The sequence below is a fragment of the Setaria italica genome, chromosome IV (assembly GCF_000263155.2).
Source record: "Setaria italica strain Yugu1 chromosome IV, Setaria_italica_v2.0, whole genome shotgun sequence".
NCBI lineage: Eukaryota > Viridiplantae > Streptophyta > Magnoliopsida > Poales > Poaceae > Setaria > Setaria italica.
In genome coordinates this window covers 3,363,284-3,388,651 of record NC_028453.1, presented here as the reverse complement: position 1 = coordinate 3,388,651, position 25,368 = coordinate 3,363,284, and the positions used below count along the sequence as shown (strand labels likewise).

General features: G+C 47.6%; 5 protein-coding genes across 5 annotated transcripts; 3 read left to right on the top strand and 2 right to left on the bottom strand.

The window, feature by feature from the left end:
• Position 1: 1 nt before the first annotated feature.
• On the top strand, positions 2–1,955 carry LOC101779869 (trimethylguanosine synthase; the record flags this gene model as incomplete). The annotated part of the gene is made up of 5 exons (XM_004966610.4): positions 2–426; positions 549–684; positions 910–1,001; positions 1,432–1,555; positions 1,640–1,955. Coding segments are annotated over 5 exons (861 nt in total), but the record flags the coding sequence as incomplete, so codon positions are not given.
• A 50-nt stretch (positions 1,956–2,005) lies between these two features.
• LOC101779479 (UDP-glucuronate 4-epimerase 1) lies at positions 2,006–3,505 on the bottom strand. Its single transcript, XM_004966609.2, has one exon. The coding sequence runs from the start codon at positions 3,503–3,505 to the stop codon at positions 2,183–2,185; it is 1,323 nt and encodes a 440-aa protein (XP_004966666.1). The 3' UTR covers positions 2,006–2,182.
• A 10,304-nt stretch (positions 3,506–13,809) lies between these two features.
• On the top strand, positions 13,810–19,574 carry LOC101772421 (phosphatidylinositol glycan anchor biosynthesis class U protein). The gene is made up of 16 exons (XM_004964584.2): positions 13,810–13,983; positions 14,715–14,775; positions 14,937–15,226; positions 15,326–15,373; positions 15,718–15,778; positions 15,897–15,929; positions 16,126–16,250; positions 16,759–16,893; positions 17,126–17,202; positions 17,310–17,539; positions 17,840–17,896; positions 17,976–18,144; positions 18,269–18,326; positions 18,396–18,481; positions 18,614–18,670; positions 19,161–19,574. The coding sequence occupies exons 3-16, from the start codon at positions 15,094–15,096 to the stop codon at positions 19,233–19,235; spliced, it is 1,344 nt and encodes a 447-aa protein (XP_004964641.1). The 5' UTR covers positions 13,810–13,983; positions 14,715–14,775; positions 14,937–15,093; the 3' UTR covers positions 19,236–19,574.
• Positions 19,575–20,490: 916 nt separating this feature from the next.
• Positions 20,491–22,494, top strand: LOC101772018 (RING-H2 finger protein ATL13). The gene has a single exon (XM_004964582.3). The coding sequence runs from the start codon at positions 20,764–20,766 to the stop codon at positions 22,060–22,062; it is 1,299 nt and encodes a 432-aa protein (XP_004964639.1). The 5' UTR covers positions 20,491–20,763; the 3' UTR covers positions 22,063–22,494.
• A 2,361-nt stretch (positions 22,495–24,855) lies between these two features.
• LOC101779074 lies at positions 24,856–25,368 on the bottom strand. Its single transcript, XM_004966608.1, has one exon. It carries the CDS (start codon positions 25,366–25,368, stop codon positions 24,856–24,858), a length of 513 nt encoding a protein of 170 aa, XP_004966665.1.

Genomic DNA, 25,368 nt, shown 5'->3' with positions numbered 1-25,368 from the left:
CCGCCGCCGCTCTCGCGCGTTCCCGTTCGTCCACCGCTTCTTCCGCCTCGTCGGCGCCACCGCCACGAAAACCTTCCGCCGCCGCCGCCGCCTCACGGCGAGGTCCACCCGCAACCGCAGGGTAGCGAGACCGGGGGAGCCGAATCGCCCGGAGGAGGCGGAGCAACCGCCGGAGCAGGCCGTCGCGCCGGCGCGGGACCCCGATGCCGCCGACGCCGACACGACCGCGGTGGCGGGGAAGTACTGGGCGCACCGCCACAGCCTCTTCTCCCTGTACGACCGCGGCGTGCGCATGGACGCCGAGGGCTGGTACTCCGCCACCCAGGAGTCCGTCGCGGCGTTGCAGGCCGCCCGCGCCGCGCCCGGCGACCTCGTCGTCGACGCCTTCGCCGGCTGCGGCGGCAACTCCATCCAGTTCGCCGCCAGGCACGCGCCGCCCCATCTCATCTCCCGCGCGCCGGCCTCCATTTTCTTTTCTCTTCGTGCTGCAGTAACTAACACTAACTTGGTCACTGCCGCCCGCCGGGGTCTCCTGCTGGCTGCTGCAGGGGTTGCTACGTGGTCGCCGTGGAGATCGACCCCCGCAAGGTGGAGCTCGCGGCGCACAACGCCAGGGTGTACGGGGTCGAGGACAGGATCGAGTTCGTCGTCGGCGACTTCTTCCGCCTCGCGCCTTCCCTCAAGGTATGTCTAGTCATTCAGACGTTCAGTAACGCAGTTACGCTGGGAGGCTTGAATTTGAAAAATCGTCAGAGTTTGTCAAAGCTTAGTACGACCATCAAATTCTGAGCTCTGATTCCTAAAGCTCATATCATATCTGCAGCCTGACCACACTGTCACCGCAAGGAAGAATGCACAGTAATTTCAGCTTTTAAATTGTTTCCTGATTGATTGCTTCTACGGCACCAGGCTGATTTGGTGTTCCTTTCACCACCCTGGGGAGGACCATCATACATCCAAGCTCCAGTTTACACCCTTGATATGCTGAAGCCAAAAGACGGGTATGTTGTTCCTTGACTTTGTTTGTCCTTACTGAAAGATGAAATTAAGAATCCATGTTTTAGCTTTTAAAGTTCAAACAGTCCGTAGCATCCGGTGACATCCTGATAAGTGATAAACAGCTTAATTGCAATTGTAGGTTTCCAAATACTAAGATATGACTATCAAAGTATCCCTGATAATTCCTAGCGGAAGTGCGAAACTGAAATTTCATGATGGTACTGTGTAATTGCTGACATATTCGCAATGAAAGCATGTTTGCTTTGTGCCTGGCCGGAGCTGCCTGGCTCAGGTAGCACTCCCAGGCGTCTGATTTTGGTCGCCTGGGCTGAGATTGCTGCCTGGCTGGCAAGCTGCCTGCCAGGTCTCGATCCAAACAAGCCCTCAAAGCTCATTGACACCTACGTCTTAACATTACATCTTTGCGCGTAGGTATGCAACATTCCAAGCTGCTCAGAAAATAGCTCCGAATGTCATCATGTTCCTGCCACGGACGGTCGACATGAGCCAAGTGGAGGAACTTTCCTGGTTGTCTTGCCCTCCATTAGATTTCGAGGTATGATATGTTTACTGCTCTTCTATAAATTTCAGCATGTTGAGAGGACGCGTGTAGTTTAAGTCTGAACTATGATCATTGCAGATTGAAGAGAGCTACGTACACCACAGACTGAAAGGAATCACTGCCTACTTCGGAAGAACTGCAAGACCTCCAAGTGACCATTGACAAGATTGGGATGACGAACAACCTGCTGATTAGTTCTCTAGAACCTCTTTGCGCAAAAGAAAAAAAAAGGGGCTATGCAGACTTTTAGGTCATACTTAGAACTGGGTGTTTTCCTGATTCCTTCTGTAATCGAAATATGCAGTGAGGATTTTAGCAAAATTTATGGTAAAACACCTTATCCCATACGTTGATCTGAATCTGAACCCTGCCTCACATGTGAGATCGCACTAAACATCAACATCCACCTTCAGTTTTGAGAAGAGATAAATCTATAAGTGATCTATAAGTGGTACAATTTACAGAAGAAAATACAGAATGAAGAGAATCGCCCCTCCATTTCATCGCTCCATCGCCATTCCCTGCTCTCTTGCTGACCAACTACAGAATTCTTCCCCAAAACCAAAAAAATGTCAGTCTTCGATCAGAGAGTGGAAGACCCACAGTCATACAATTTACCAGTCATGAGTTCCTGAAGGTATGCGTTCCCCGGTTGTAGCCGTAGTAGGAGAGATACCACCTGACGAACTTCTTCAGCCCCATCTCCAGGCTCGTCGTCGGCTTGTACCCGAGCTGCTCCCTGGCCAGGCTGATGTTGGCGTGCGTGTACGGCACGTCGCCATTGCCGGGCATCTCGATGACGTTCTTCTTCGCCTTCACCCGCAGGTATCTCTCCAGGATGGCCACCAGCGTGGGCACCGTCACCGGCGACGTGTTCCCGAGGTTGAAAATCCTGTACGGCGCCGGCCCCCGCTTCTTGCCGCCAGTGCCGGTGCTCCTCCCCGCCGTGTCCAGAGACGCCAGGCACCCCCGCACGATGTCGTCGATGTAGGTGAAGTCCCTGGCGAGGTCGACGTGGTCCCTGCCCCGGTACACCGTGATGGGCTTCCCCTGGAGGATGTTCCGGGTGAAGGAGAAGTAGGCCATGTCGGGTCGTCCCCACGGACCGTACACGGTGAAGAAGCGGAGCCCCGTGACGGAGAGCCCGTAGATGTGGTTGTACGTGTGGGTGATCTCCTCGCCGGCCTTCTTGGTGGCGGCGTAGAGCGACGCCGGCCGGTCGGTGCGGTGCGCCTCCGAGAAGGGGACGCGGTCGTTGAGGCCGTAGACGGAGGACGACGACGCCCAGACGACGGCCGGCTGCGGGTCGGCGTCCTTGCATGCCTCGAGGAGGGAGACGAGCCCCGCGACGTTGGAGTGCACGTACGACGCCGGGTTCTCCATGGCGTAGCGCACGCCCGCCTGCGCGGCGAGGTGGAGCACGTGGGTGAATGGCACGACGTCGAAGAGCTTCGCCAGGAGGCGGCCGTCGTTGACGTCGCCCTCCACGACGAACACGCCGTGGGAGCCCAGCAGCGCGCGGCGGGCCTTCTTGAGCGACGGGTCGTAGTAGGAGTTGAAGTTGTCGATGCCGACGACGCCGTCGCCGCGGCGGCGGAGCGCCAGCGCGCAGTGCGTGCCCACGAACCCGGCGGCGCCGGTCACCAGCACGGACAGGCCGGCGCCCTCGGCGGACCCCGGCGGCCGCCGCGGCGACGCCGACGACCGGATCTGGCGCTCCCAGTGCAGGCCGCCCCAGGACGCGGTGAAGTAGCGGGACGAGGTGTCGACGAAGGAGTGGACGCTGAGGTAGGTGGCCGTCATGGCGACGAGGAAGAGCGCCCACAGGAACATGGTGCCCGTGGACGCGAAGCAGCGGTGGAGGTGCCGGCTCATCGTCCCCGGCCGCTCCACCTTCACCTTCCCCGGCGTCGACGGTAACAGGTCCTCCTCCACCACGCGCATCTATCCTCCCCGCATGCGACCGAGCAGAGCAGCTCGATCGGTATGATCCTCCACCGGCCGCCGCTGCCGCCGCCGAGCGGAGCTCCTCGATCTCTTAGCTTCCTTCTTCCTCGCTAAGATCAGATCAAACCTCTGTTTCTACGTACGACTCCTCGGATATGTAATCACGTTCGTTGCCGATGGCGCTCCGGCCTCTTGCGAAATAAGCTTGCTCGGGAATGGCGGTGCCGGCGCCTGTGCTAAGGAGGGGACGAGAGAGAAGGGGAGGTGTTATAAATAGCCATTGGAGTCGTCGTGTGTTGTGCTTCCAGGGCTCGGCGATGTTGGTGGAGGTCCCTGTAATTTAGCCCCGGCCCGTCGTTTATTTTTAGCCGCTGGAGGTTGAAGACACGAGTGTTCGCCTCCTCTTCTATGATCGGTCGCCGGTAGTGGCGGTAGACGGGCAGTGTTGAAAGTGGCGCGACCGACCATGTGCAGCCAGAGCTTCGCCCTTGTCTCGCGAAGAAATGACTCCTCCCCACCCATTGTCGATTAGCACTTCAAAAATATATTACTCCCTCCGATTTTTCAAATTAAAAGTCATTCCAACTTTCTTGAGGAGTCAAATCAATTTATGTTTGATCAAAATTATAGAGAGTATAACAAAGGTCTATGGCACCTAATAGATATAGTATGAAAATATATTTAATGAAGAAACTAATGGTATTTATTTTGTATTATGAATGTTAGTACTTCATTGTATAAATTTGGTCAAACTTGAGATGTTTTGACTCTCCAATAAAGTTGGAATGCCTTATAATTTGGAACGGAGGAAGTATCTTAATACAATAGTGTTAAAATAAAGTTGGAATGCCTTATAATTTGGAATGCCTTAAAATTGAGAATTCCCCTGTTAATCAAAAAAGAGAAGAATATGAACGTTGGATTTTATGATGATCTAACGGTTTAAACTAGCTCAAAGAGTCCATGAGTAATAAGCTTTATCTCTAAGAAGGTAAGATATGAATCAAATTTGGACCATTGATTACATATAGAAAATAGAACAAAATCAATTAGAAAATAAAGAAAAAAACCGTGCGGCAAGCCTTCCTAAAATGGTGGCGTTAGTTTCTAAACAAACTGCATGCGTGCATTTGAGGGGCCCTCCATACATTAGTATATAAAAGTCGTTGATATTAAATTTTGGAAAAATCGTTGATATTATGGTGTGCGAAAATGTGCACAGCCTACGAGTCAAGCAGGTTAATGGATTTCGTTATTTGTATATGCGGTTATGTACAACGGTGAGACAGCCTCCTGTCTGTATGTTATTGGGATCAACAATACAGACGGGTAAACAGACACTACGTACAACCCACAGACAGAGGCTGTCTGTTTAGTTGTCTGCAAGTGTTTTAATGCTCGGATTTTGGCGGCAATCTTCACCTCTCTCGCGCGCGCAGCTGGATCCGCGAGGCGACGAAGCGAGGCGACACCTCCGTACAACGCGTGGCGAGCCAGCGTCTTGGCCTGGGAGCACGAGCTCGGGCCGTCGCGTGGTGAGGCGACGCTCATCTTCTCTTTCCTCCTTTATTGCTGAGCGGCGGGGGTTTTTTTGCATTTTGGAGGCTACGGAGACGGGGCTTACAGCCCCGTTGTACGTGCCCATGTTTCTAAAAGTTTGATGTCATGTCCAAGCCATATCAAGTTCATGATACAGTTTTCCCCGTCTCTTAAATCGTGCATCGTGATCATTCGATGCTACATCTTTACAACATCATTTCCCTGCGCCTTATAAACCCTTCATGCACACATATAATTCAACTATTACTGCCCTATAAACAATTAAACATGTATCAACAAAATATGTTACATATGTATAATGTAACTATTATTATATCTATTTTTAAAAATATTTCACGTTAAGCTGCTATCGTTAATTAAAACATATCATATAAACACATGCACCTATCACGTTACGGAAGTACATACTTTTTTTTTTAACAAAAAGTTCCACACATGGACATCACGTTAGGTAGTTCAGCCTTAGATCACGTTAACTCAGATCACGTTAGCTTCTAATTGGTTGATTTTTTTCTTATTTATTCTATTATCCAAAATAAAACTAATAATAATTGTATTCATCTATTACGCCCTAGGTCCATCTAGATCTATAAACAATCTAGCAGTGCTTGCAAGATTCATGACTAAAACTCTAACAACTCTGAAAGATCAAAAGTTTAAGTAGTATTATAAGCAACAGACAATTCCAATTGTTGCCTTATTTAGACGACAAGCCTGCCATGACCATCGGTTGTATCTTCAAGGTGCTCCACGTCAAAGACCTCCTTCAGATCATGTACCATGACAGGGGCCCCACCATCGTCCATCGGCCAGGTTCTTGATGGGGAATTCAGCATCGTGAATATGCGCAAGACGTGATTGGGTGGACTGTTCGGTTAAGCGATTTTCATCAGGAGCTCCTCGATCGGCCGAATCAGCACCTTCTTCTGGGTATCCACACGCAGCGGAGCAGTACGCCGGTACATTGACGTCAATCAGCATGCTAAGGGTAAGGCCACGCTCAGCTCTAAAAAATACGGGCCTAACGAATTAGTGATGGAGCCCTATAAACAGGCTGATCCATTGACCATGAATCTCGATTACAAAGAGCCGTAGTAATTCGGCAAGGTAAACGCTAAGACGAAAAAACTTCTATGTTATCACCCGGGCCGGTGGGGGCCAGTAATCAATGAATCAGGTGGGGGATTCTCTCCCCCTCCGTTGATTTAAAAAAAAGAGTTCATGGAGCACATGGTATATGGGAATTGTTGTTCAAGAAGCATAGAGATGCGGACGAGCTGGATGAGTCTTCAATTAAATGGTGCAAAGATGGAAACCGAACTCGAAAACTAAAGGAAAGAGATGGGAGAGGAATAGGATGATGAGTATCTGTGCGGTTGTGGGCAATCGAAACAGCCATCCGCATAGAGTGCGGCAAGAGCTCCATAAGAAAAGTATTGCCTCGGCACATATGAACATTTAGCCAAAGACATGCAAACGGTGGTGATTGATTGAGTTCATGTGCATTATTGTCACGGAGCCAAGAAAAACATTGGGTAGAAGCTACTGTAAACTTGTTGGCCGGATGGCTTGCATGTCGCCACCCCACGAGGAGCATCGTCAAGAACACACAGGTGGCCAGGGGCATCAAGCCTTGCCCCTCGCCTGGTTTCCTCACTCGGCGAGCGAGGATATAACACGCTAATTAATTAAGACCGCAAGCTTGCATGTTCCTCGAGGAAGATTTGTCCGAAGTCAGCTAGATTTTTTTTTATCGAATACACAAAAGAATTGTGCATCTTTAAATTAATTAATAAATAAATAAATTCAATCATTAAATCATGCAATGCATGTCCTGTCCTGCACACGGAAGACTGGCGACACAAGCTCAAAGCAGTGAGATCACCCAACGAGACGAAATTCCGATAAATAACCAATATTTTCTTTTGCCGGGAAGAATGCAATGGCAAACTTAGGCCTTCTGGTCACCAGTAGGCCATTTCAAAGCAAGAAGCACAATCCAATAATATATAATACTCCCTCTAGCCTCCATCCTAAAATAATATTCGTTTTGGCATAGTATATATCTAGGTGCATATCAAAAGTCATGTACCTAGAAAGTCAAAATAAATAGTAATTTAAGATGGAGGGGGTATATTTTAATCAATCCACTGGAAAGACACCGACATGCAGAAAAAACAAGTGATGCCAACAAATTCGCATAGTAGCAGGATAGGAGGGGCCAACTCTTGGAAAGTTTAGCCCGCTGAGGTGTGTAGGGGCAAGATTTGTTTTTTTCGATCAACTATCACATGCCTATGTAATTGTTTCATCAACCACATTAGCCAAACTTAAATACAAAATTTAATATTGTAAGAAGCCTAGCCACACTATTTACACGGATCACCTTAGAGGGTGACATGCACGGTTGCAAGGAAGCGTATACAAGCATAGATGGTTTTGCTGACACGGGCCAGAAGTGTCGATTTCCTCTACAAAGAATAAGGTCAAAAATATGATCAGAAGATAGGAGAGAATAATAGCAGGTGTCGATATCATGGAGCTATGAGGATGTGATTGTGATTCAAATCTAAAAGACAGTGAAGTAGTGCATAATTTCAAGTGCGTAATAACAACCACAAAGAAAAATGCTTGAGGCAGCCGTGGAGAGGCACAAACTTAATATAAGAAAACAGGAACAACTACAGCAAGAGGAATGAGAGAAAAACGTCCTTAGCATGGCCATGGGAGAGCTATGACGGCATTATATTCTAGAAGACAACGAAAGAGGGTTAGATTCCAAGAGGGTGATGACGAGTTGATGACCATGGTAAATAACCGTGGGCTGGTCATAAAAAATCATAGCTCGATAGCAGAATACGGAGAATAACAAACACAATTAGAAGGCAATAGAGAAGAGTAGTAGCCAGTAGTGCTAAGAAGGGATTTTAATTTGAAAAGCGATGCAGAGCGGTCAACTTGGAGAGTGCAACGATAACCACCGTATGAGGGTTTGAGGCATGATAATAATGACAACTTGGTTATACAACCATGCCAATGCCGCAACGCGATCCTGTCTTCGTCGCCAGGTCATGACCTAACATCATAGCTGACGTCGAGGCATGGCGATCACCACCGATGATGATGATAAGCAGCGAGATGGTGATGTCTTGCTGTTTAACATTTTGATTAGTGGACGCATGGGAGCTAAAAATTTAGGAGAGAAGAACGACGATGCATGTGGTCAAGGAGTGACGATGTGATCTAAACAAAGCAACTCGAAGATGATGTTTGACATGCTCGCCCGTCAATATCAACCTTCATGTAATGTTCGAAGAGATGGAACCACAAGCACCATCTCGGACGTGTCCTCGATGACTGCATTGTAGCGGGCACAACTTCTTGGGAGTAGAAGCAGGAGAGAAGGGGTGAATACAAAAGGAGTTTCCGGGTTGTATCTTATGTTCGCAATAATGAATATGTTGACTCCGGTTCGTTTCGAGGGAAATGTGCAACATCCATAAGACAAGGAGATCATGCATGCATGGCTGTAGCAAATGGAGATTGCATAACAAAGAAAAGAATGGAGATTTAGATATGGTTAAAACTAAAGAGGATGCATCCATCAGTGCCAATGCCCATCGAGGTTTTAGTTCAAACTCAAACTCATGGTGTACACTGAACCGTTTACGTAGAGCTTAATTTCAAAAATCTAAGGATGGTGTATAACTAACTAAAACTCTTAAACAAAAATGCACATCGCCAATCAAAGTTAAAAATAATATACCTATTATATATATTTTTGCTTTCAAGCAAAACAAAAATATATTTCTATATAAGGTATTTCTTTTTTTCTAGAGTTCATGATAAGAAAAATATTTAGCAGAATATGATATCAAAGAAACATTCACAAAACTTTGGATAATGCCATTAGGACAAAACAACTACATGACAAAATAAAAATATTTACATACATTTATTTGAAATAAAAAATACAAATAAAAAGCTAGCTACCCGCGCTATTAGCACGGGCCATATTGCTAGTTGTCAAAACTTGATACATTTACATACATCTTTGTAAAATACCTGTATATTCGCAAAAAAGTGACAGAAGAACTATATGCACACATATGCAAACTAAACAATTAGGGAGTTAACAATCCCATTAAAAAGGATCGGAGCGAACAAAAACACAATCCTTATTTGCAGAAGCGACATACTTTTTTTTTTGAAAGAAAAGAAGTAACATACTAGCTCATACTCCCTGCTGGGGAAAGCACCTTCAGTACCGATTCCTAACCCCTCTTTAGTACCGGTTGTGCAACCGGTATTGCTACTTCGGTACTAAAGGGGTTAGTTGTTTATATCAACCAGTACTAAATTGACTGCTACATCGACGTGTGGCCGATGCTAATTTAGTATCGTTTGGTATAAACAACCGGTACTAAAGGTCTTTTTTCTTTTCTGTTTCTTTTCTATTTCTTTATTCTATATTAATATTTCATATTTGTTTCCTTTACGTGTATTAGTTCTAATATGCTAATATATATAAGTTTTATTTATTTATAATATTACATTTGATATAATTATACATCTTCTGCATTCATATTTATGAATAATATTATATTGCATCAACACTTGAGGGCTAACTATGGTTTTCCCCTTGCCGCGAGAGAAACGACGATCGTCCCCACCATCGCCACTACCTCCAGCAGTAGTAGCCATCTCTGTGTACCAAAATTTATTTAGCTCATATTTGCAAATGACTAAACTATGAACAAATTATATTTTTTCCCCACAATGTATTTAGCTCAAACATAACATATAAATGAAAATTTTTCCATTGTAACTTATTCTAAAAATGACTAATTACGTACCTCTATTTCATCTCATTACCTCTATGTACCATAATTTATCTCGCTCATATTTGCAAATGACTAAAATATAAACAAATTATATTTTTCCCATAATTTATTTAGCTCATATTTTTAAAGGACTAAACTATGAAATTATTCCTCTAACCTCGTATCAATTTCTTTGACTAATACGAAACATAGCATCCAAAAAATTGTAGCTTATTCTAAAAATCACAAATATGAGCTCTAAGTAACACATGCATTTAAATGAAAAATTTCTCCATTGTACCTTATTCTAAAAATCACAAATTATTCTAGCTCTAAAGTATAAAACTTAGTATACTAACCATGTATCAAGGGAGGATGAAGTTTCTAACCTTTAGAACACTTGAATGAGTGAAATCCCTACGAAATGGTCAAAAATCCAGCAGCACCTCCCCTATTTCGCCATGAATGGATGAAGCCTGAGCTGGAGAAAATGGCTTGGGCAGGAGGAAGAAGATGTCTGATTTTTAGGAGGGAAGTTAGTACCGGTTGGGGGCTCTAACCGGTATCAAAGGTACTAAAGGCTCGAGGGCCTTTAGAACCAGGTGGAGATTCCACCCGGTACTCATGGGTGACCTTTAGTACCGGTTGGAGCTTACAACCGGTACTAAAGGGGTCACGGGAGGTTCCTGGGGAACTAGCTGTTAGACATAGTACTAATGCTCACATTAGTACCGGGTCAAAAACCAACCGGTACTAAGGTTTAGGACCAATGCTCAGTTTTCCAGTAGTGTGTGTTGCAAAGACAGGTCATGACCATGACGCCAGTTTTACCTGCAAAGGTCAGCAGCAACGCAACAGAAACAAAAGCGCGCATGATCCGTGCACCTTGGAACATCATCGGCTCACTGCACTGGCGCCATTCCATAGCCTTCGTGTGCTGACGCTGCGTGATTGTAACACCCCGTCCTCCAAAGCCGCACCGCCTAGCCCTTTCGAGGGGCGGGCACGCGTACACATAGCACCATGCTTACACTTTCGTCCTCGCTTCGTGTAAAAGGGTTAACCCGAAGGTGCTATGGATGGTTGACAAAGACTTATAAGTTGGCTCCATCCTTGCTAAACTAGCAAGGTGGTACTAAACATGCGTACCTACGCTCATGGGCCACTACTGGGCCATCCAAATTTGGGTCGGATGTCACACACACACCCCCTCAAAGAACCCGACGTCCTCATCGGTCCAACTCACCCACACATGGGCAAATGTCTAGGAACGTTCCCTCTTAGCGCATGACCATACATCCAGTGCCAGCGCCATATGCCATGTCGTGTGTCCCATTCAGATCCCACACGCGCCATGAGTCATATGCCCACAAACTGACCCGTATGCGCAACCGCGAGGGTTGGCTCTGATACTATTTGTAACACCCCGTCCTCCAAAGCCGCACCGCTCAGCCCTTTCGAGGGGCGGGCACGTGTACACATAGCACCCTGCTTACACTTTCGTCCTCGCTTCGTGTAAAAGGGTTAACCCGAAGGTGCTATGGATGGTTGACAAAGGCTTATAAGTTGGCTCCACCCTTGCTAAACTAGCAAGGTGGTACTAAACATGCGCACCTGCACTAATGGCCCATCCAAATTTGGGCCGGATGTCAAGTGATGATCGTCACAATCATCTAGCTAGCCTTGAACAACTTTTCATGCGCCAATGCACCATTGGGCACGCATGACATGTTGCAACAGCATGCAAAGACCAAACCAAACAAAATGACCCCCCCTACCAGAACCCCCCGCATGCAACTTTGACAGCTGCTACGAAAGAGCAAGCGGCCTCCCTCCCATCTCAACAGAGGCGGACGGGAGGTGAACCCTCCGTACACCGAGCGGCTCCTCATCCAGCGCTCCTCCGCTCGTCACCGTCGCTGCAGCTATGGGTGGCGGCAGCGGCGGGCCTCCTGCAGCCACAACAGCTCTCCCCCACACCCAAATATCCTTCTCCTTCCTCCTTTTGTTTCTCCCGGCGGTGCTGCCCACGATTCCGCCGCCATGTGCTACTGCCGGCGCTGCTGCTTGGGCGCTTGGCTCTATAGCGCCATGGCCTTCCTCTCCCCTGAGTTCTCATGCTCCAAGCGCACGATGTCATGCCTTCCCCCTGCTGTCTGGCCTCGCCCATGACTGCGCGCGGCGGGGTGGCTGCTCCGGCTTTACCTCAACAGCTATGGTGCCGAGTTGCTGCTAGGGTAGGCGTGTGCCCCGCCATGGGGGGTGTGTGGGCTCTTGTGCCCCCACGGCCACTTCCATTGCGGGTCCCATATCTGGATGCGGCCCTGCCCTACCACCACGTCTCGCTGGTGGTGGTCCCTTAGCGACCTCGGCCACGTCTCTGCTTGCTGCCCTCCCATTCCGACCAACCCTGCGTCCGTTGGGACGTGGCCGCGCTTCGGTCATCGGTAAGGGTCGGTAGTGCCTTGGTCCTTGGGCCCCAGTGGTCGTGCAGCGAAAGCGTCGTGCTCGGTGCGCGGGGAGATGCTTCATCTTTGCACGGCCCTAGACATTGGTGCCATCTGTCATGCAACGAAAGTGTCACGCTCGATGCGTGGTGAGGTGTTTTGCCTCCGCACGGTTTGCCCTTCACTCTCCTCCGACAATCTCCATCCTAGCTTGACTATGTCTCTGCCACCGCTAGCTCTTGCCTCGTGTTCACCTTATTTGCTTGGTTAGCTCTGGCCGCTAATTTTCAGCTGCGCTCCCCTCTAGGGATTCCTCCCCCCGGTGCGTGTTGTAGTGCGCCGAATTTGTTGGCACCCTGTGTAGCTTTAGCTTGATGCGTGCGACTATGACCAACCTCCGGAGCAAGCACTAGTTGGTTTTCCAGCTTGTGGTGAGGAGTGATTTAGGTCAAGGTTAATCCTCGCCCGTTGCCAGCCTCCCTTGTTGTGAATTGGGCTACCTAAAGTGTTTGGTGGTTGTATGCAAAGGTGTCTTCGTGCCCAATCCCCATGCTGGTATGCAAGGTTACCGCGTGGTAGCTCTTCCCGGTACTTCTTGGGCTTGCTCGTCTGTGGAGCTTGAATTGGCTTGGCCCTTTGTGCCCCCTTTGTTTTTTATCAGGTGTGGTGTGTTTGTGCTGCGATTTGTAATCTTTTGTGGTTCCCTTCCTTTTTTCTATCCAATTATGTATCCTGATCACCATCCTTGGCAACGAGGATATATGCCTGATCTTGTAAGTCGGCATTGAAGAAATGAAATTGTTCAGGTGGGCTTTCTTAGCCGCCCGTTGATTCTTAAAAAAAAACAGTCCACTAGGTGCCCCTTTTGTTGATGAGCAGACACCTTGGCCATGCTGCTCAACCTGTGCTTTCGCTCAGCTAATGTGGATCTGGTTTATCCAATTGGGATCTTCTCATGTGCTTTCTGTTGGTAGTTTTGTGACACTGGAATGAGGAAAATGTGCTGGTAGTTCATCCGGTGGACCAGCGTCCTAACTCCCTGTATCCATGTTAGCCTTCTGGGCTCTGGTGGCCAACTAACTGACACCGGCAAATTGCCAATTAGGGTGAAATCTGCACAGTCTCAGCATGGGAACGCTTCACGGGTTTTGTGAAGATCCTGCTGGTTTGGATGGCCAGTCGAGAGCATGGTTTCAAATTTCGTTTACGGCATCTTATCAGCCTCCATCGAATGAGCAAAATTCGTAAAATTTCAGATGAAATTTGAGTTTACAAGGTAGATTTTTCGGTGAGCAGTGCGATATTTCGGATGAACGGGGGTGCAGCAGGGATGCGAACCCTCTCCTTTGCAACCCTGGTCCAGATTTTTGCCACCTGTCCACTTAGAACATCCGGCGGCAGAGCCTGCAACTCGCTCTGCTTGGACAGCTTGGTTAATCCAGGGGCTCCAGGTCTGGCTCGGGCTCGGCTGGCTCAGCTTCTAGGTGCTCAGGCTCGGCTCTTCGCGCCGCCGCAAATCCCCTCCCCTACCGGACTGATCTCCACAGCCAGAGCCGCGCCGTCTCCGTCCGTGCTCAACAGCTCTCTCTCCTCTCCCACGACGATTCGTGCTCGTCTCCAACTCTGGTGGGTGGCCGGCGACGAGGTGGGTCCTCCTGCTCCTCATTCCTCTCTCGGATCGAGGCACGGTGGTGGCTGGGTTAGGGTTTCCGGTTCGGGGTCATCGGGCGGAGGGCGCCATGGCCGGCGGGCTTAGAGGACTAGAGGAGCGCCTGGCGGCAGCAGTAGGCACGGCGGCGGTGTCGGATCGTGGGTGGCGAGGTGAGGCGGCGGGGGCGAGCGGCTTCCTCAGTTAGCGAATGGCGGGGTTGAGGGCGGCTCGTGGGTGGCGCGGCCGGCGGTGGCATGGGCAGTCCGGTCCATTGAACCTGTACTGTGCATGCCGGCGCCACTGCTTGCTCCTGTTGCTGATTTTTCACTTGACCTGATTTTTCACTTGGCGTTTGTATCTTAACTCGTCAAGTGATGAAGTAGCGATAAGGAGTGGTGCTACTGGATAAACAAGCTAGTGGATGAATTAAGCTTTAAATTCTGAACTGAGTTTCTTATCTGTAGTGAATGAATTAGAACATGGTGTTTTGATAATAAATGTCAATCTAAAGTATGTCCATGACATGAAGTAGCATTGCATTTGTTACAGAGAAAATGAAATAGCTCAGTGTTGCCCTATAATGCTTACTTATCACCAGATGCGCTTGATGTCATTACATGGTTTTATCAATTACACTCATTATTTTTTAACAAGGTGTTTTAGTGTTTATTATTGTATTGTGAACTGGAGGGATAATTATCATGTGGATTTTTTCTTTCTTTCAGGTTCTATGTATCACGGCTCCCCTTTGCTGCTGTCTGTTCTTGGCCCATTAGCTAGTAACAGGTAATTGGGCCCTTGTTGTAGTGCAGATGGCGTCCGCATGTATAATGTTCGAAGAATTTTTTCAATACGAAATGTTTGAAAAATTTCTACAAGCTATGTGAGCTAAATCAGACCAATCGGGCCAGGCCTAAAATAATCATGAAATGGGCTGATTACTGCAGGCTGCTGGGTATGACCAGTCCAGGAAATTCTTGGTAAAGCCCAAACCGTAAGCAAAACAGGGTCACTGTCACAAACTGCTCCGGCTCCTCCGGTCACAACTGAGACGAGACTAGGCGGCTGCTTGCTCAGATCGGAGCTGCGGTGCCGGCGGCGGAGATGGCGATCCGGTACTACTGGCCGATGGTTGCTGCGGCCATTGGGTTCCGCTTTGTCCTGGTCCTTTTCGGCGGAGACCTCCACCTCGCCTCCCGGCCTGAGGTCTCTACCCCGCTCACCTCCCTACGCCGCCGTAAGCGCCTCCTCAATCACCAACCTCCTCCTAGCCTTCCTGCGTCCTTGGGTGACATCGCCGTAATTGGACTTTTCATATACCTCCTGTGTATTGCAGTGGCAGAAGGCTACTGGCTGAAGCAAGCGTCAATGTCGCCCTACTCTGGTACGTTCCACCCCCTGCTCTTTAAGTGACGAAGTAGCGATGAGGAATGGTGTTACTGGATACACGCTAGTGGATGAATTAGGCATTAGATTCTGAACTGAGTTTGTTATCGTAGTGAATGAATTAGTGCATGGTGTATTCGATAATAAATGGTGAAGTAGCATAGCATCTGCCACCAATAAAATGAAATAGCAGTGTTGCCCTATAATGCTTAACACCAGATGTGCTTGATGTCATTACATGGTTTTATCAATTACACTCGTTATTTTTCAACTGTGATTTTTAGTGTTTATTAACGTAGTATGAACTGGAATAATTATTATGTGGATTTATTTTTCTTTCAGGTTCTATGTATCACGGTTCCCCTTTGCTGCTGTCTGTTCTTGGCCCATTAACTAGTAACAGGTACTTGACCCCTTGTTATTTTACCGTCTCCACTACAATTGCTATACCTTCACAGCATTTGTTAACTTATTAATTGACACTTGAAATGTTAACATCCTTATGTTCCATGGCATTACAGATCTGGTGGCAAGAATGCTCATGTTTATTGCAGGTAAATAAGTAATGTCTGTTTCTCAAACATTAACATTTTTTTAATAATCCTTTTCTTGTAGGTACTGTTCCTTATGTCCTTATAGTCTTAGCATGTAATTGTTCAGAACAAATAAAACCTCCAAAATCTTCCCTGGATTTTTTTTAGTTTAGTTAGCAATCATGTCGTTTATATCACTCATCAATCCACGACACAGTTTGATTTTTGTGGCTGTAGATTTTCTAGCTGCCATGCTTATTCAAGCAACTGGGCGTATACTTCAAATGTCGCGGAACAGAAGCTTGAAGTCACTTGACCTCACAAAAGCAGTAAATAATTCAGGTGTGTCATATACTCATATTAGTTAAAGTTATGCTGTTTTCTTTAATTCTGTCTCTCCTCTTGGAATATGCTTTATCAAATATTGTCCTCTGCTTGCACGGTTGCACCACTGCTGTATTTATTTACCACTCAATATTCCTTACAATATAAATATGATTTTGATACTTGCAATTTACAAACTGCAAAAGTGAAAAAATGTAAGATTATTTTTCCAAAAGACTAGTTTCCAAATTTTGATGTTTTCTGGAAGATAGAGAATTCGTCTTGCTCCTTTTTTGTGCGAAAAAATTATAGAATTCATGGATTTGTTAGCTTGTCCCGTTGAATCAAAGGGGAATAGACCTTTGCTTGCTGGAATGCTAATTACTGTTGTAAGCTAGAAATGGGCATCAAAAGGGAAAGTACAAATCCATGCTTTTAATACTTAATTGTCTAATTTTTTCAGCTTGTGATTGCTTACTATCTGCTATACTGCTACTTACTGTTCTTATTTATACGTTTCTTGCAGCTAATGTAAGTGCAGGAGATATTGCTTCTCTCATATATTTGTGGAACCCTTGGGCAATAGTCACTTGTGTGGGTTCATGTACATCACCAATTGAGAATTTAATGGTTGTTATAATGATCTATGGAGCCTGTTCACGTAAGAGAAATTCATTTTTGTGTTTCCCTTCATTTTTATAATCTGGAAACTGTAATCCAAATTTTAACCATGCATTTTGTTTTGATTTCCATTTAAAAATTGAACATGGTACGCTGACAAGGTCTTCTATTTTGGCATCAATTAGCATCATTCGCATGGAAGTTAGGATATTACTGTTGGATTAACCTGAAAATCCCATGTTTGATACTGAGACATCTTTCTAACTTTGTAGGTCTGGCTCCTCTTGCTGCCTTTGGATATGTTATAGCCACACATCTCTCCCTTTATCCCGCAATTCTAATTGTACCGGTTTGTGCCACAACCACAATTTCCTTTTATTCTTTTCTTTTTCAGTTCAATTACTTTTACCATATCTGCCATTAAACTGCATTGTTTGCTTCTTACCTCCTTGGCAGGTCATTCTTTTGTTAGGGTATGGTCCAGATGCTCCAACAACAAAAGTATTTCTTCTAAAAAGCTCAAGTTCCAGTAAAAGTGACATGCGAACTAGCCTGAAAATTCAACGATTCTCATGGATGACAGTACTTCACTTCATATTTTGGCTATTCATCTGGTCTGGCTACGTGTTGTTATTGAGCAGCATAATTCTGAAGAAAGTTGACGGCCTTAATGAGATGTTTGAAAAGTAAGATGCTTAGTTCTTTTTCTTTGGTGATATGTGTTTCTTCACTAGTCATATAATTCATCTGAAAGCTCATTCACTAGTTTGTCTAAGAATGAAGTGATCAGGACTTTTGCTCTGTGGTTCTATTTTAGATATTAGTGTACTGTTGCATCCTAGTAATGTTACTTTGCGCTATTAGGAATTATCAAGATATTATGTCAACTTTGGTTATGAGCTTCATCTTGCAAATAGTTTCTTTTTGTTGCCTATTGGCCGGTTTTCATTTGTCACTAAATTACCTACTGTGCTGTGGTTCTGCAGGACCTATGGTTTTATTCTTACTGTGAAGGACCTATCGCCTAATATTGGTGTTTTATGGTGAGTGTTAATGACAAGATTATGTGTGATTAGCAGTAAAGCATATTTCCATGTGTCATGCATTTGGGAATTAATGCAGGTACTTCTTTGCTGAAGTCTTTGACTTCTTCAGAAGTTTCTTTCTTACAGTCTTCAATATGAACATTATTTTCATGGTCTTGCCATTGGCCATCCGTTTGAAGCACCGGCCGTGCTTCCTCGCGTTTGTTTACACAGCAATTGTCGCTATGTTGAAATCCTATCCCTCGGTGAGTATACTTTTTGCTATTTTGTATTATATTTGTAATAAATTTAGTGCCTTGGGGTCCTTATATTTTTGCATTCTGGTTCTTCTAAAATCCATTAATATGTATCTTCCTGTGATTTGTAAAGGCTGGAGATTCAGCTCTGTATCTAGGTCTTCTGGGCCTATTTGCCAACGAATTAGCAGGTAGCAAAAATTTCATTACAGTTTTTTAATGATTACTATTGAGTTAATGCGTTCCCTCACATCTTGCAGAGATGCAGTTCACCTTCTTCTTATGTTTTGGATATATCGGAGTATCCCTCCATAGCCCTGTCATGCACAATCTGTGGATCTGGAGGGTTTGTCTCTATCTCTCTTACTTTTTTTTGGATAACAGCCTATCTCCCTTGTTTAACATGTCAATTCTTTTGGGCACTGGTAATGCAAAGTTGTGCTTAGCATATCATCACTAACACGATGTTATTTTTCAGGGCACTGGTAATGCAAATTTCTATTTTGCCACCGGTTTGGCTTATACTTGCCTGCAGGTACCTAATACCCCTCTATATATTTCCTCCTTTGTGACCATGCTGGCCATTCCATCGCCCTTAAGCTAAAATGTAGTCCCCTTCCCCTTTAAAATATCTGGACTTCTGAGCATGATTGTAGAAACTGTTTTGGAGCTTGAAACCTGAGCCTAGCCGGTCATGTTTTAGTTTTCAGCCCGAAATTGGTCTGGCTTCAAAACCAATTTTAAATTTGAGTATCTTTTAAAATCTAATGTGGGAAACTTATGTCTTACCCTCTAAAGCTCACATTTATATAGAAGTGATTTGAGATGCTTGTGCGTCTGTTAATTAGAGGCTTGTGCTTTTCTTTCAGCTTCTTGTATGGTAACCTGCTGATTTCCGGCAGTTTTTGGAATTCTAGTGTTGAGTGCTGATTGGTTGTAGGATAGCAGTTTTTCAGACTTACCAAAACCACATATCTGTTCCTTTCTATATCTAGATCCTAAATTGCTGTTTGCCAATTTTGCAGACTGTGTTGGTTGTAGAGAGTGTAGGTTCAATGATAAAGCACGACAGAAAGCTAAGACTACTTGTGCCGAGTTAACTTGGTCCCTAAGCTGCAATTTTCTTTCTGGTGCTCTTGATTGCAAACGGCTCGTCATCCTGGAGTTTGTAGATGTAGTTCACATTTTGCGTATCATGTTGTATTGTACACACCCACTTTTGTACATTATAAGGACTTCAACTCTTTAACGAAGGGTCAAAAGACTAAAGGAACACGAAAGGCCTCTCCCTCGGACTAATTGTAGGCAGCGCCGACCTTCGATCTGGATTCTGAGATGTCAATCGTCCGGCATGGTTGAATTGACCACTGTACAATTTGAACTGTCACTTTGCCAGATGAAGATGAAAATTACCCGTAGCACGCTCTTACCTTTGGATACCTCTGTTTTTCATTGTAAGGTCCCAAAATGTGATGTTGGCTAAGGGCCTGTTTGTTTCCGTCCTAAATTATATAAGCTGGATTATGGTAAAAGGTAGTAGGGTAAAAGATTATGGAAATAAGCTGACTTATTTCAGATTATTTGTGAACCTAAGATGATCTTTTACTATAATACCCATGATCATAATCTAGCTTATATAATCTAGGCGGATTATAATCAAACAAACATGGCCTAAGTCTCCTCCGTTCTCATGAAGTTTGTTGTGTACGGCAACACGTCTGCTCTCCGGTGCTCTTCTACCGTAGTTTGCGTCCCTTTATTTGAAGAGAAATATTTGGCTTTACCGTTTGTCCGTAGCGCTCACTGCTGCTACCAGTAACTGTACTGAACTCGAGTAATGGTCAGACCAACAAAATCTGTCCAGTTGCTGCTGCCGATACTGTTCTAGTCTAGCTAAATGACACTACTAAACACCAGCACGAGTGTAGAACAACCACATTGTTTCATAGGCTGTGACACATGAAACGATGATGACGCTACTGATAAGTGATAACCTTTTGGATACAAATCGGATCCTGATAACCTTGGCTACCACCAGCACTCAAAGCAGCTTAGCCTTTAACGTTCACTGTTCCCATGTTATTAGCCGGCGATCTGGAGGGCCACGGCGATAGCACACCAAACAGTTCGTCTCCTGGTACGAGCACGACGGGTGTCCCTGCTGGCCGATCGCTCACTACCAAATATAGTGCCCCGTTCAGAAGAGCTTTACAGCCTGACTATATCTGACTAATCGGCAGCCTGACTGACTGCAGCCACGCACGATCATCATCACGACAAGCAGCAAGTTCTTCTGCATGCAGCCTGCAGCGCCTTTCTGAGGAATTCCGGCTGCAGGCTTCCCTTGGATCCCAAACCCTTTCAGGCTTTGACCATCAGGTCCACCACCACCGCTCTGCCACTCTGTTCTCCCCTGCTGCATCGCCGTCGCCCGTCGGTGTGACGCTGTCCCTCACCAACCCTCTCCGTCCGGCTCTCCCAAACAAAGGCCACCCAGCACCCACATACACTCCACACCGTCGCCTCGTCTCCCTCCCATATAACAAAGCACGCCACGTTCTTCTCCCCAGTCGCCGTCGTCGGTGCCGCGGCGACGGTGTCAGCAATTGGCGCGCGCGCCGCGAAAGAATGGACGCTGCTACTCCTGCGCCTCCGCCGCCACCGTCCGTGGCGAGCGGCATCGAGCGGAAGCTGAGCCCGGGGGTGGTGCTCCTCATCGCGATCCTCGCGATGGTCTTCTTCATCATCGGCCTGCTCAACCTGCTGGTGCAGAACCTCCTGCGGCTGCGGCGGGCGCGCCGGCGCCGGCGCCGGGTCGGCGACGCCGCCGCGGCGGGGGGCGTCGGGGACGGCAGCAGCCCCACGGCGTTCCAGGGCCAGCTCGGGCAGCTGTTCCACCTCCACGACGCGGGGGTCGACCAGGCCTTCATCGACGCGCTCCCCGTCTTCCCATACCGCGCCGTCGCCGCCGCCGGCCGCCGCGGGGACGACCCGTTCGACTGCGCGGTCTGCCTCTGCGAGTTCGCCGACGACGACAAGCTCCGCCTGCTGCCGACGTGCGGCCACGCGTTCCACGTCCCCTGCATCGACACCTGGCTGCTCTCGCACTCCACCTGCCCGCTATGCCGCGGCAGCATCCTCGCCGTCGCGGACGCTGAGTGCTCGCCGGGGTCCAGCCCCTCGGCCTTGCTCGTGCTCGACTCCGAGAGCCATCCCGAGACCGTCGCCAGAGACGGCGGTGATCCGGATGATCGAGGCCGCGAGGAGGCGCCGAAGGATGCGGAGGAGATCGTCGAGGTGAAGCTTGGCAAACTCAGGTGCGTCGACGGCAATGCCAGTGCCAGGGACCTGGCAGTCGACGGCACTAGTGGCAGCAATGGCAATGGCAGGGGAAGTCTCGGGCAGAGGAGGTGCCTGTCCATGGGCTCCTACGAGTACGTCATGGACGAGCACGCCGCGCTCCGCGTCGCCATCAAGGCGACGCCCAAGAGAAGAGCCGCGAGCTCAAGGTCGCGCCGCCGCCACGCGCTGTCGGAGTGCGACTTCGGTGGCTCCAAGAAGGGCGCGTGGGAGACGGCGGTGACGGAGGCCGCCGCCGGGCGCTGCGGCGGCGGCGCCGTCGCGAGCCTGAACAGGGACAGCTTCTCCACGTCCAAGATCTGGATGGTGCCCGCCGCCAGGAGAGAGGAGGACGGTCGCCGGGCAGCTGATTCGGCCGGGGAGAGGCGCGCGGTGTCGTTCCGGTGGCCGGCGATGTCCGCCGTCTGCAAGAAGCACCGTGGCGGCGGGGCCGAGGCGAGCTGGGACGTGGAGGCGGCAGGAGGCTGCCGCGACGATGCCGCGCCGGCTCCCGCGGAGGAGCGGCCGTCGTTGGCGAGGGCGGCGATGCTCTGGGTCGCCGACGGGAGTCAGGGAAACCATTCGTGATCTGCATTTGGCTCGCACGTTGGTTGAACATGCACAGCATTGGATTTTTTTTCCCCTTCTTGTTTGATTTCTTCTCTCCTTTCGTTGTTACTTAGATTGATTATTGTAGTGATTGCAAAGCGGAGCAGCAAGAAATTGTAAAGAGGAAGATGTGTTGCAGGAATAGCATTTGGTTGATTTTTCCAGCTAGATAAAGATGGGCTTGCTTTAGAAGTTCAGCAGAATTCTTGGTGTTTTGCTTTAGAAGTTCTTGGTGTTTTGCTTTAGGAGTTTAGCAGAGTTGGAGGAACTTGGAAGCCACTCATGAGGAAAAGAAGCATTGGTTGTTTTGATTTGTCAGGTAGATAGTGGTGGACTTGAAAACAAAAATTGCAAACCTCATTTGGTTCCTGTCTGTTGATGGAAATAATCAAATCAAGAAAGTTTGTCTTACTCATCATTTAGGACACATTATAAGTTGAGAATTTGTCTGATCATCTTGTTCTGTTTCAGCTGAACTCCCAATTAGTCCCAACTCTTTCAGAAACCGGTGAATGCAGACAAACAAAGTGCAGGCCTGTCTCATAAGATAAATGGCACGTCATGCGCCTAACCCTAATAAGAAAGTGAGATTAGTGGCCTACCGGGCCATGAATCACACTGGCACCATTAGCATTAAGTGGTGTTGGCACAGTTGACTTGCAACTGCCAGCCTCAGGTGCTGTCGAGCTGAACGCTGTGTGATATGCATGTGATGAGAAGGTGAGTGGAAGCTGCATGAGCATTTCAAATCCTGTTCTTCCCATGTTGCTTTGTTTCATTCATGAGCTGTTCTTCTGGAGGAAGCAGCATTAGCAAAATCTTAGTAAAGAGTTTTCTTAGTGTATCTAACTCTGTCCCTGATAATAGTAAAGAGGAAACTACACACAGGAAACTTTGCATTGTGGGGTTGTGGCACACAACTACCAGGCTGGTGAGTCAAACTTTGTCAGGGCCGGGCCAGGGGGCCACACAGCTACAGTAAAGCTCACCATTACAATTCTTTGCCCTAGTTTTTGTTCTTCTTTTAACCTGGGTTCAGGAGTGTCCATGCTGCAAGCATCATTAGCTTCGCATACCCCCGGTGACTGAAAAGGTGAACGCGACCGGTCAAGCGGCACGAAAGCTGGTTAAGAATTGACCGTGTTTTCAAGCATGGGAGCATGCAACATGCTATCATCTTGAGTAGATGGCAAGGTTGAGACTTGAGAAAGCCAGGCAAGCATGCGTGTGGCGTGCTTTAAATATCAGAGAATTGTTGGAGGAGGGAAAGGGTCTGGGCCAGGCAGGAAATTAGTCACGCAGTAGTAGCTTAAAAGATTGGAAGCTGGTAGTATGCGACCGGTAACACATGCATGAGTTGCTGACGGAATTAGTCAACAATTGCAATGATAAATTGGGGGTTCATTTTCCATGCGTACCAGTTCCTGACAGCCTAATACTGCTACCATTCTGCAGTTTCATTTTTCTAAAAAAAATTGTACTCAAGTACTCAACCCATCCATGTGCGTGCATGAAAAATTGTACTGCTATTTTCTTTTATCTGTTTTTTCTGACAAGCTAGTTTTTTTTTGGGGGGTGAGTGAGTGTTTGTGTGTTGGAAACCCCCTTGAATTGCGCTCATTGATCTTTTTTTTTAAGAAGCAAGCTGCTCCATGACCATGAGCTTGCTATTTAGCACCCCTGCAAGACTCAAAAGGAACAGAGGCGAGAAATTTACCCATGGGCACTGTTCTCATTGAACAGTCAAATTGTTACCGTGGTAACTTTAGTTATGGAGAAAAGAAACTGTAACCTCACTACCTCAGTTCAGTTTCCCTTTTTCAGGCAGCCCCACCCAACAACCTCAGCTCAGAATCCCTTCTGATTCTGATCACGATCAGTCCATGCATGCGCTGCGTTCCTAGCAGCAGCCACCCTTGAACCTCTGACCAGAATCTCCCAAAAAGCAGGGGGCAGATCGCAGGCATTGCATCGCCCATGAACATTCTTCCGTCGGCGTGGCGTCCCGCGCTTGCTTTCGAGAGCCGATCCGAGTCCGGGAAGAAGGTGAACAGAAACAGCAGAAAGGCAAAGCGCGCCACATCCACATGCGCAGAAGATGGTTTCCGATGTCATCTCTCTCCATGGAAACCTGCCACCTGCCGTGTTTGGCGATGGGACCACGTGCTGGGCCATGACCATGAGTGAGAGATCAGAGGACTAGCTGGTCTTGGGCAATGATTGGCAGCATGCATGGTTCCCTGATCATTTCAAAGTGTGTTGGGTTTCCGGCAGCCTCTCATGGCAACATTGGCAGTGATTCAGACTAGATCACCAAAAGTCCAGGTTCAGCAGTGCAGGTCAACCCCCTTATCACCGGATTTTGAGTTCAAGAAAAAGGAATAAAACGCCTTGAGTATTTTCCTTTTGTTCTAAAAACAACGCTTTGAGTATTTTTGGGAGGAAAACACAGTGATTTTCACCAGAAAGAGGGCAGGGCGTATTCACCAAAATTTTCAACTCCATCAAGAAGAACTCCATTCAAGGGATGCTGTTAGTCATTCAAGTACTGCAGCATAAACAGGATGGCGTCCACAATTGCTCACGAGGATGATCAGGTGCTGATACAGAAAATTCCAGTCACATTGAAGATTGAACAGAGGGCACGCCAAAAAATTTTTTTAAAGGGGCTGCAGCAGGCAAGGAGCCGGCCTGAACAATTTCATTCATATACGAAGTTATTGTATACAGGATTTGTGAAAAGAGGATTACAAGAGAGTAGCGGATCAAAGACTAGGCTACATGAAGCTGTTGAGCCCACATTCGGAGGAAATCAGAGGCCAGGGTGGACTTGACACGGTATGTCCAGAGGCGCAGGTCACCAGCGATGTTGCACACGGTTGTGGCGGCGGAGTGGAGGGAGCTGTCGAAGATCCAAGAGTTCCTCGCTTTCCATATGTTCCAAAGTATGGCGGTGATGATGGCGGACCGCACCGCCGGCGGTGTTTCATCTGGTAGGGCAGGTAGCGCCCAGAGTTCCCGGAAGTCGAGGAGGTCAGGCGCGGCCGGCCAGCCGATAGCTCGCCATACAAGCTTGGCCGGAGGACACTGCAGCAGGATGTGGTGCTGATCTTCATGTTCGCCGCAGTAGGCGCACAGCGGGGACTCAACAATGTGCCGGTGATGGAGGAGAGCCGCAGACGGAAGGCGATCGCGGTGTAGGAGCCACAGAAATTGCTTACATCGAGGAATGGCTGCGTTATGCCAGATGGAAGCGGCGAATGCGTCCGCCGGCAGCTTGTTCAT